This window comes from Anopheles bellator, chromosome 2 (assembly GCF_943735745.2).
Source record: "Anopheles bellator chromosome 2, idAnoBellAS_SP24_06.2, whole genome shotgun sequence".
In the NCBI taxonomy this organism is placed as follows: domain Eukaryota; kingdom Metazoa; phylum Arthropoda; class Insecta; order Diptera; family Culicidae; genus Anopheles; species Anopheles bellator.
The window spans coordinates 53,202,407-53,211,801 of NC_071286.1; the positions used below are offsets into that span (position 1 = coordinate 53,202,407).

At 49.5% G+C, this 9,395-nt stretch overlaps 4 protein-coding genes across 5 annotated transcripts; 2 read left to right on the forward strand and 2 right to left on the reverse strand.

Annotated features, from left to right (window-relative positions):
* The first annotated feature begins 65 nt into the window (after nt 1-65).
* Nucleotides 66-1,846, forward strand: LOC131210633 (6-pyruvoyl tetrahydrobiopterin synthase). Of its 2 annotated transcripts, XR_009156868.1 has the most exons (3): nt 66-338; nt 408-927; nt 1,029-1,846. XR_009156868.1 is itself a non-coding variant. In XM_058203910.1 (2 exons), the coding sequence occupies exons 1-2, from the start codon at nt 191-193 to the stop codon at nt 791-793; spliced, it is 534 nt and encodes a 177-aa protein (XP_058059893.1). In that variant the 5' UTR covers nt 66-190; the 3' UTR covers nt 794-1,846. The 2 variants fall into 2 exon arrangements, 1 of the variants encoding a protein (XP_058059893.1); XM_058203910.1 differs by having other exon boundaries at nt 408-1,846.
* Nucleotides 1,006-2,837, reverse strand: LOC131210631 (alkaline ceramidase). Its single transcript, XM_058203908.1, has 5 exons — nt 2,716-2,837; nt 2,513-2,640; nt 1,965-2,221; nt 1,754-1,891; nt 1,006-1,683 (listed from the first exon to the last, which is right to left on the reverse strand). The coding sequence occupies exons 2-5, from the start codon at nt 2,606-2,608 to the stop codon at nt 1,368-1,370; spliced, it is 807 nt and encodes a 268-aa protein (XP_058059891.1). The 5' UTR covers nt 2,609-2,640; nt 2,716-2,837; the 3' UTR covers nt 1,006-1,367.
* A 468-nt stretch (nt 2,838-3,305) lies between these two features.
* LOC131210629 (protein shuttle craft) lies at nt 3,306-6,804 on the forward strand. The gene is made up of 4 exons (XM_058203906.1): nt 3,306-3,379; nt 3,528-6,019; nt 6,093-6,444; nt 6,511-6,804. The coding sequence occupies exons 2-4, from the start codon at nt 3,630-3,632 to the stop codon at nt 6,637-6,639; spliced, it is 2,871 nt and encodes a 956-aa protein (XP_058059889.1). The 5' UTR covers nt 3,306-3,379; nt 3,528-3,629; the 3' UTR covers nt 6,640-6,804.
* A 108-nt stretch (nt 6,805-6,912) lies between these two features.
* LOC131210632 (cytochrome c oxidase subunit 4 isoform 1, mitochondrial-like) lies at nt 6,913-8,208 on the reverse strand. Its single transcript, XM_058203909.1, has 3 exons — nt 8,135-8,208; nt 7,437-7,648; nt 6,913-7,355 (listed from the first exon to the last, which is right to left on the reverse strand). The coding sequence occupies exons 2-3, from the start codon at nt 7,641-7,643 to the stop codon at nt 7,029-7,031; spliced, it is 534 nt and encodes a 177-aa protein (XP_058059892.1). The 5' UTR covers nt 7,644-7,648; nt 8,135-8,208; the 3' UTR covers nt 6,913-7,028.
* Between the last annotated feature and the right edge of the window lie 1,187 nt (nt 8,209-9,395).

A 9,395-nucleotide genomic window follows, 5' to 3' on the forward strand; every position in this document is an offset into this window, starting at 1 on the left:
GACAGTCCGGCAGTTTGATCCCTCCGCGAGGCCATTTTTGTTGACACAGCCAAAAGCAAAAGAGTAGAATCAAAGTTTTTCACTCTCATCGTAGATCAACAGGTGGATTGTTGTTACCTTGACCACCGAAGTGTTACCTTGAGCTGACCAAGAAATCTGTTGTGCCAGTTTCAATCAATCGACCAAAAATATGGCTGCGCGGCCACATATTTACCTGACCCGAAAAGAATGTTTCAGTGCGAGCCACCGGCTACACAGCCCGTTTTTGAGCGACGAGGCTAACCGAGAAGTGTACGGCAAGTGCAATAATCCCAATGGTCACGGACACAACTACACCGGTGAGCAAGCGATCGCTGTTTCAGCCTGTTATTTGTTTCTAATGGCGCCGTTCTGTTCTCGAATTACAGTGGAAGTCTCGGTTTACGGTCCGGTGGACAGCAAAACGGGTATGGTAATGAACATTACCGACCTGAAGAAGGCGATGGAACAGGCGATCATGAAGAAGCTGGACCATCGCAATCTAGACAAGGATGTGGCATACTTCAAGAATCTACCCAGCACGACGGAAAACGTGGCCATCTTCATATGGGACAGTTTGAAGCTGCTGATGGCCAAACCGGAACTGTTGTACGAGGTGAAAATCTACGAGACGGACAAGAACTCGGTTGTCTATCGTGGCGAAATGTGTGTTACTGGACAGCCCTCGGTGACCGTGTACCGGGCGGAGACGAAGAAGCATTTTCCAAACTCGTGTGACACGTCGTGCACTCTTGGCTCCGATTCGGATAACTAATTCAACGACCGTCGTTGTTGTATGTAATTGAATCTCGAATTAATGCGAACGAAAAACAGCCCCATCGCTGTATCAGTATTTGCATGCGCACTGGTAACCGACCGGGTTATCACCGTTCGATGTCGGGAACACAGGTATGTGTTTGACCACTTATATTTTTCACTTTACATAGTTGCTATTAAATGATTTCTATCGGAACCAAATGTGTTTTTCTTTTGATTTTATTGTTTCCCAGACGGTTAAAAATCTTGCCCCATTGACGAGTTGTGTGCCATGGCGCTGATATTACTCAAAAACAAAATCTATACTGCTCCTCAATGCTGGGTTCGTGCAAACCGGTTTTAAACAAGCTTAAAATATCCAATAAACTCTTTTACTGCAATAACCTTTTAAATACTTCACAACCTTTCACGACTAAAAGAAATTATTTTACACTTACGAGCTTTAGTAGTTTTATGAGATTCATAACAGCCTTCGTTGCCGCTATCAATGTCCAGCGGTCGTGGACAGGCAATGAAGTGTCTGTGTTTTTTGGCATGCGTAGAGAAGCTCTGTATCTGCAGTTGTCTGCATTTTAAATTTCATCATCGCGTTTCTTGCCGTAGCTTATGGAGACATACGGTATGCCGAGCTCGAAATCATTCCGTGGCCAATATTTCAGCGTGGGGCGACTTTCTGGGCATTCGTCGTTGACGAAAAAGTACGCAAACAACACACACGCCGGATAGGCCGAAATGAAGATCAGTATGTGCCAGAAGCCGTGCAGATAGGGGAAGTTCATCGACGACCACGTGTCACAGAAAATGCGATCGTTGATCCAGCAAACGATAGCGATCATCAAAATGGTGGTGTTTCTCACGCCGAGCCGATACACGCGTTTATCTTGAACACTAAAACCGGGAAAGTCAGAGGTACAGAGGTCCAACAATAGTAGTTTAGTGTTACACTCCGGATACTTACATTTTTAATTCCTTATAAAGCAGGTAAGTGGCCGGCACGGCTAGAAACATAAGCGCGAACGCATTGATGGCCGGATGATAGAATGAAAGCGCAGTGGCAGCGATAGAAAATAGCGTCATTGATACACAGAAGCGTTTTCTATAGAACGAGCAAAAACGGGTTATAGGATAGGAAATGTTTGAATTAAAACGAACCAACCACAGCGTGTTACCTTGATCGTTTGAAGATCCGCGGAAAGTGACGCCTGGGACAGAACAGGCTCAGCGTGGCCATAAAAACCCACAGAATCGTCAACTCATCTAGCAGCTGCCCCAGCAAACTCAGCGTGGCGTGAAAGTAAGCCGAGGATAGGCCAACGACGATCAACAGCACCCAAATGAGATGAATGGCGGGTTGTATAAACTTCCCATAATCTTTGAACAAATAAATTAAAAACGGTGGACCGAGCAGGAACAAAACGTTGCTTATCTGTGGAAAGTGTGTTGGAATAAAGTTGAAAAACAGATCTATTAAGCGTTTGGCATTACGTTCATCAAACGGTGATTATAATCTCCAGACTCGAGGTAATAATTTGTCTGACAAACAGGTAAAACAGGCGCCATCACTACCGGTTTCGATACGCACTGAGCCAGCGTGTGCAGTACGCTGCTAATTATCATTATGTAATGGAAAATTACTCGCACTGCTCGGCGTGTGGCGTGAGGCAATGGTATTTATTGTATTAAGGAATTTTCGAACCATCGCGACCAAGGCTCTTACCGTATTCACAAATTCCGCAATGTCCGGGGACACGAGATAATTTCCTTCACACCAATCGACGGGCGAGCTCCCTCGTTCCAGGTGTTCCCACGTCATTGTTCTAGGTACGAATTAACTTAGAAATACGACTAGTTGCAAAAACGAATCAACACACACTGTGAGATTTAAAATCACATTGGCTCAAGGATTTGCGCGAATTGTACCTTCTTCAGCGAACGAGACCGACCGAACGACCACGATCGTTCTTTGTTTACCCACTTTTTGCGTTATTCTCAGCTCAGCTGTTTGTGGCAGTTGTCATCGAGAACAAACTAATTAAACTAAACATTCTGTTGCGCGGCGCAACAACCGGAAAACGAACCATGACTGCATTTGTATCGACCAATTCTTAGTTCGAAGTAATTTTCTTAGTTTCCCCAATTTAAAACCAATGTTTCAGACACTTTTCCGCGGAAAACAACATCACGTTTGTCTAATGAGGGCGAAGAATGTTTCAAGAAGGAGAAGAAGAAGAAGAAGTAATAGCTCTGGCCCTTTGGGCAGGGTTGAGTAAAATGGCAATGCGAACCGATTCGAATGAGATGATTGTAAATTTCTTCGAACCGCAAAATATGCAAGAACATTTCTGCGAATATTTCGAGATTTCTGTTGCTATGAAATAAACCCAATCAATCGGACATTTGATAAGTTTACCGTTCAATGACCCGACCTCTAGACAGCCCTGCGCAGATGTCATAATGTCAAATGTCATACAAGCTTCTTCAACAGCCTTCTTTTGCAAGGCTGTCGTTCGTGCAGAGCAGATTGATTTGTGTAGTTCAACTTTAATTTCCATTTCATTTACGTCCCGCTGGTTTCATTTGCGAGGTAAGTTTGAGGCCGGAACACCGGTTGCCGCAATGTCCGCTTGCCGCGAAAGCACCATTCTTTCGGGCTAACCTGAAAATGTTTCACATATACATTTCATGTACATTTCATCATCGATTGTAATATGCTTTTATTTCTATGTTTAAAGTAATTCGCCTACCAGACTAACCAACGAGAGCGGAGCACTAATCGGGGCGAAGGGTATTTTGGTGCCCGCGGGCCCTCGCGGTTCGTAGAACCACGCAGCGCCATGGCCACGAACGAAGCGAATTCGGCCCACGGTGGCAGCAGCTTCGAGGAGTTTATTTCACAGTTTAACGCCAGAGTGCAGCTACAGAACCCAACGTATCAGTATTGTGGTGTGACGTCCAACTTAACGCCAACCGCAGCCGAATTTGTTCCGCGCAAACACCAACCAAATAGGGGGCCAGCTGCCCCTACCGACGGTGGTGACTTCTGTCCTCCCCAGAGTGCACCGCCCGATGAGGAGCGTGCCCCAGTTCCTGGGCCTTCAAATTACTACTCTTCGAACCGGCTCTCGGGCGGAAGTGGTCGTACGCGTCGGAACGAAAGCCTTAAGCCACGAAACGGTTGGCACACGCGCGATGATCGTCCGGTGGGGCGTGGAAAATGGCGACCGAATCAACCGCAGGCAGGAAGTGGCCGTTTGCGAGGTGGCAACGCGACGTTCGGAGACGACGAGTATGACGAAGGCCACCCTCCGGCACGCCAAAGCAGCACCCGTCAGCAGCGGACGACTCAGCAGAATCAGATGGCCAGTTTCGGGCCAGATAACCAACCGACACTGGCAGCCCCACCAGCAACAAAGCAAGCGGTGGATGAATCCTTCACACCGCTGTCAAAGTGCTCGCAGCGAGAGAAGTTGATTCGAGAGATCGAGTGCTACCGTCTCGAGTGCCTAGTATGCTGTGAAATCGTGAAGCCAACCAAACCGGTGTGGTCGTGCGGGAGCTGCTACCACATACTTCATCTCGGGTGCATTACGCGCTGGGCCACGAGCTCCCAGGGAGACGATGGGAGCTGGCGATGTCCGGCGTGCCAGAACGTGTCGAAAGTGGTCCCTCGGGAGTACCTGTGTTTCTGCGGGAAGCAGAAAAACCCAATCTATAATCACAACGATTTGGCTCATTCGTGCGGTGAGGTTTGTGGGAGGCGCGAGCTGTGCGGTCATCCCTGTACGCTGCTGTGTCATCCGGGCCCTTGCCCATCGTGCCAGGCAACGGTGCAGCGTCGGTGCGGCTGTGGTCGGTTGGAAAAATCCATGCAATGCAGCCTGAAGGATGCTCTGGTGTGTGGTGCGCTGTGTGATAAGCCGTTGAACTGCGGGGCTCACAAATGCGACAAACGCTGCCACCCGGAGGACTGCGAAAAGTGCCCGGAGCAAGTACAGCACCAGTGCCACTGTGGAAAGAACGAGCGGAAGGTGGCGTGCACGGAGGAGAATTTGCTGACCGTATGGTATGGTTGTGAGGAACTGTGTTCCAAAACGCTCAGCTGCGGCAATCACCAGTGCCGGCGACTGTGTCACGAGGGAAAATGCGACCCATGTGCCGATGCTCCGGAACGGGTTCTCAGTTGCCCGTGTGGACGGGAGGCGCTCGAGCCGGGTAGCCGAACGTCCTGCCTCGATCCGATTCCCACCTGCACGGGGATCTGCGGTCGCAAGCTGAAATGTGGGCCACCCGGAGCAAACCACGGCTGTGAAGTGCAGTGTCACGCGGGCGACTGTCCGCCGTGCAAAAAATCGACCATGGTCAAGTGCCGCTGTGGCAATATGGATCAGCCGATGAAGTGCAAGGAGCTGACGACGCGTGCCGATGACGCACGGTGCAAGAAGCGATGCGTCCGCCGGCGTAACTGCGCGAAGCACAAGTGCAACCAGCTGTGTTGTATCGACATCGACCATATTTGTCCGAAGACGTGCTCGTTGCCGCTGTCCTGCGGCCGGCACCGCTGCGACAAACCGTGCCACAAAGGCAACTGCCAACCCTGCCACCGTGTGTCGTTCGATGAGCTGACGTGTGAATGCGGAGCGAACGTGATCTATCCGCCGGTGGCATGCGGGACCCGGAAACCGGCCTGCGATCGTCCCTGCCCACGGCGGCACTCGTGTGAGCATGCACCACTGCACAACTGCCACTCCGAAAGCGACTGTCCACCGTGTGTGGTGCTGACGGCCAAATACTGCTACGGCAAGCACGAACAGCGCCGCACCATTCCCTGCTATCAGGAATCGTTCAGCTGCGGAATGCCTTGCGCGCGGCCACTCGGCTGCGGACGCCACAAGTGTATTCGTCCTTGCCACGAGGATGTGTGCACGGTGGAGGGCGCCGCCTGCAAGCAGAACTGTGTGATCGAACGGGAGGGCTGCGGGCATCCGTGCAACGCTCCGTGTCACGAGGGTGACTGTCCGGTGGATAAAATTCTCTGTCGTGTATCGGTAGAGGTAACGTGCGAGTGTGGCAATCGGAAGCAGCAGCGTACGTGCCACGACTTTTCCAAAGAATATCGTCGGATCGCTTCGGTGCAGCTTGCCTCGTCGGTGCAGGAAATGCAGCGCGGAGGTTCGGTCGAATTGAGCGACATTTTGGGATCGACCCGGCCGAAAAGCAACAAAACGTACGTCTTCGAACAATGGGCGATTTCCCGTGATTGTTATAACTGGTTTTTGTTTCGTTCTCCCCCCTTGCAGACTGGAGTGTAACGACGAGTGTCGCTTGCTTGAGCGAAACCGTCGGCTGGCCATGGCATTGCAGATTCGAAATCCGGACCTTCCTTCGAAACTGCAGCCAAACTATAGTGAGTTTTTGCGCACGTACGCCAAAAAGGATTCGGCGTTGGTGCAGATGATTCACGAGAAGCTAACCGAGCTGGTAAAGCTGGCCAAGGAAAGCAAACAAAAGTCCCGTTCACACTCGTTTCCGGTGATGAATCGCGAAAAGCGGCGCGTGGTACACGAGATGTGCCACATGTTTGGCGTAGAGTCGGTTGCGTACGATGCCGAACCGAATCGGAACATCGTCGCGACTGCCGATCGATTCACGGTAGGCCATTGTGATTTTCCCCTCAAAACGGACGGTCTTAGTTAGTTTGTTTATTTCCTGTTTCAGTCGTGGCTCCCTAGCATGAGTCTGATGGAGGTGTTGCAGCGCGAAAACGGTCAAAGGCGTATCATTGTTCCGAATCTAAACGCTTGGGGCAGGACGGGCTACAACGCGACCAGCAGCGGCAGCAAATGAAGGAAGTGACTGTCGTATAGAATTTTCGTGGCGACGTCATTTGTTCACAGTTTAGCCGGAAGTCGGTACAGGATAGGGTTGGTCGTATTTTAATCTAAAAACATTACATTTTTTGTTTCCGTGTTCTTTTAATAAACCAAACAGCACAGCGTGAGAGGCGATCGGAAAACGAGCCTATAAAAACTATATTCGACGAAAACTGATCGAAATGATTAGTTCCCAATCTTATATTGTCATCAGCGTGTAGAACAAAAGACAGTCAAAAGCGGCATGTGTGTCCTAGAGGCGTTTACTGACTTTATTTGACAACAAGCGCACGGAACCTAAGCCGTAAGCAATCACGTCGGAATTCTGAAACGATGGCGACATCGCCCTCCGCCTGTACACACTTACTTCCATTTGTTGTTGTCATAGTCCCATTTTGATGATATACCATGGATCGGGTTTACGTTTAAATCGAGCATACGCTTCAGCTGAGCCTTCTGGTGCTCTTCGTCGAACGTTTCCGGCAGAGGATCGTACACGAACGCCTTCAGCATCAGCATGCCCGCGATGCTCATGGAGGACACGATGAGGATCGCACCGAGGCACATTTTCCACTCGCCCGTCGGGTATTTCATTTCGGAGAACGTCTGGCAGAAGGAAGCACGGTAAAGTGCTTTCTTCTCGTGCACGGACAGCTTCTTCCAATCTCCCTTCTCCTTTTCACGCAGGGCCTGGAACCGGAGAGAATTACAAGCGTATTACGATCGAAGACAAAGAATCTTTGTCCAAGCCCGGCCGTAGCGCTAGCTTACCAAAATGTCACGCGTCGGTTCCTTGAAGCGAATGGCCGGCATCGGATAGTCGACCCGATCGGCGTACACCGCCATCCCGTTCCAGCCGTGGCCGACAACTTCCCGCTTGCCGATCTTCTGCGAAACCATGTCGTGGGCCTGGCGGGTGCCCACCTTGGTGCGCAAGGCATTTCGCAGCACCACCGACGCAAGGTTCACGTTGGCCATCGTAGCTGCAAGCGCGAGAGAAACAATCGTTTAATTAATTTAATGTCTTGTATCTCGTCCGCAATCGATCGATGCAACGAACTGTCAAAATATGAGGAACATATGACTGCTTGGATGGGTGGAGGAGCGCTAGTGAAAATTTTCATTATGTAATTGCAACCAGTGCCGCAGTTTACGGAGTCTCACTAGCAAAGCACGCCCGTTTAGGCGCTTTGCGGTTGGAATATACGTTGCGAATCCGGCATCGGACCGCAGATACTCGGCGCGTTGCAATCGATAGTGCATTTTTTCGTGAGCGCTTCCCAATCGATTACGACATCATAACCCTAAAACCCTGCCAATTTCCCGGCCGACTATCACATTGCTAAGCGATTGGCGCCCGTCAATCGTCCTTCTGGGCTTAAGGGAAATGTGCGGTCCAGCGAAAGAAAACTCAATGATTGACCTGTTCGTAGCGGTTTCAACAATTTGCACTTTGCTACCACACTCACCTCCAGTAAATACAGAGATCGAATACGCAAGGAGTAAAGTGTTGCTGTCACTGTTTAGAATTTTTGTTCGTCGCCGTTTTGTATGAACTGTCAGCGCAGCGTACAATTCGCTAACAGTGCCCTCTGGTGCTGAACTCGATCGACGCAGTGTTGCCAGAATGTCTCTATTTGAGCTGTAAGCATTCGACAATTTGAAAATCGACCGTTGAAAGAGACAAAACATATTTTTGAGTATTAGGGAAGCTCAGCCGTTACAATGCAAAGGCATTGTGAGCTTTTTATGCAGCTCCTTTTAGTAAAAAGTTTTCAAAATATACCGCATTTTGTACAGGGCCCGCGAGAAATTTACAAAACCGCGCCGGTTTTAATCACAGGCCATACTTACCTTCGGAAGTTTCCAATTCAATTGCTAATACCCAAAGCGGACATGCTGTTACATTGGTTTACTTTATTCACTGTTTTCTTCACACCCGCCGCCGTACACGTGTTTCGAAACACACCCAAAGAGGCGCATCACACATCTTCCTGCTCCTGATAATGGTGCCTTGCGACATTCTGCACGGCTCCTACGGCTCTATTTTGATTAAATGTTTACGAATATGTACACTTTGCGCCTGAAATCGACATCGCGTGCCGTGCCGCATCTTCTGAGCTGCCCGCAAGTTTGATGTCGTCGTCTATTTCACAGTGTTACAACAAATCTACCGTTACAGTTAGAACTCGAAAGGAAGAGGGCAACGCAACGCAAGAAGCTGCGTTCTGCGTTCGGCTTTTTGCCTCGGTTTGAAGTATCTTATGCCAGCACGGGAAGAATAGAGAACTCGTACAGTATTTACAGTGATTGGTGAGCCCATAAAATGTTATACATAACAATCGTACGATGGCCTCCTGACACATTTTCGCTATCTTCTCCGTCCCTCGTCCGACACAGATTCTGTGGCGACGAGAGAAAGCGCTTAAGGAAAAGTTCTGTACATTTGTTGCATTGTTCGTTCCTTGATACATCTGTGGCCTGCATTTACTAATAACACACGGTTCTATCTAGAGAAAAGAACGTTTTAATTACTCTATCCATTCACATTTGTTAATAGTTTTATATAGTCGTTGGCTTCTTTTCGCAAACACGTCCGCTACCTGCCGCCCTCGTGACTATTCGCACATTTTTACGCGCTGCTTTATGCTGTTTTATGCGAGGAGAAAAATAAAGGTATTTGCACTGGGACACTTCTGCTAGCATGCGAGCACTCAGGCGATCCCGGCG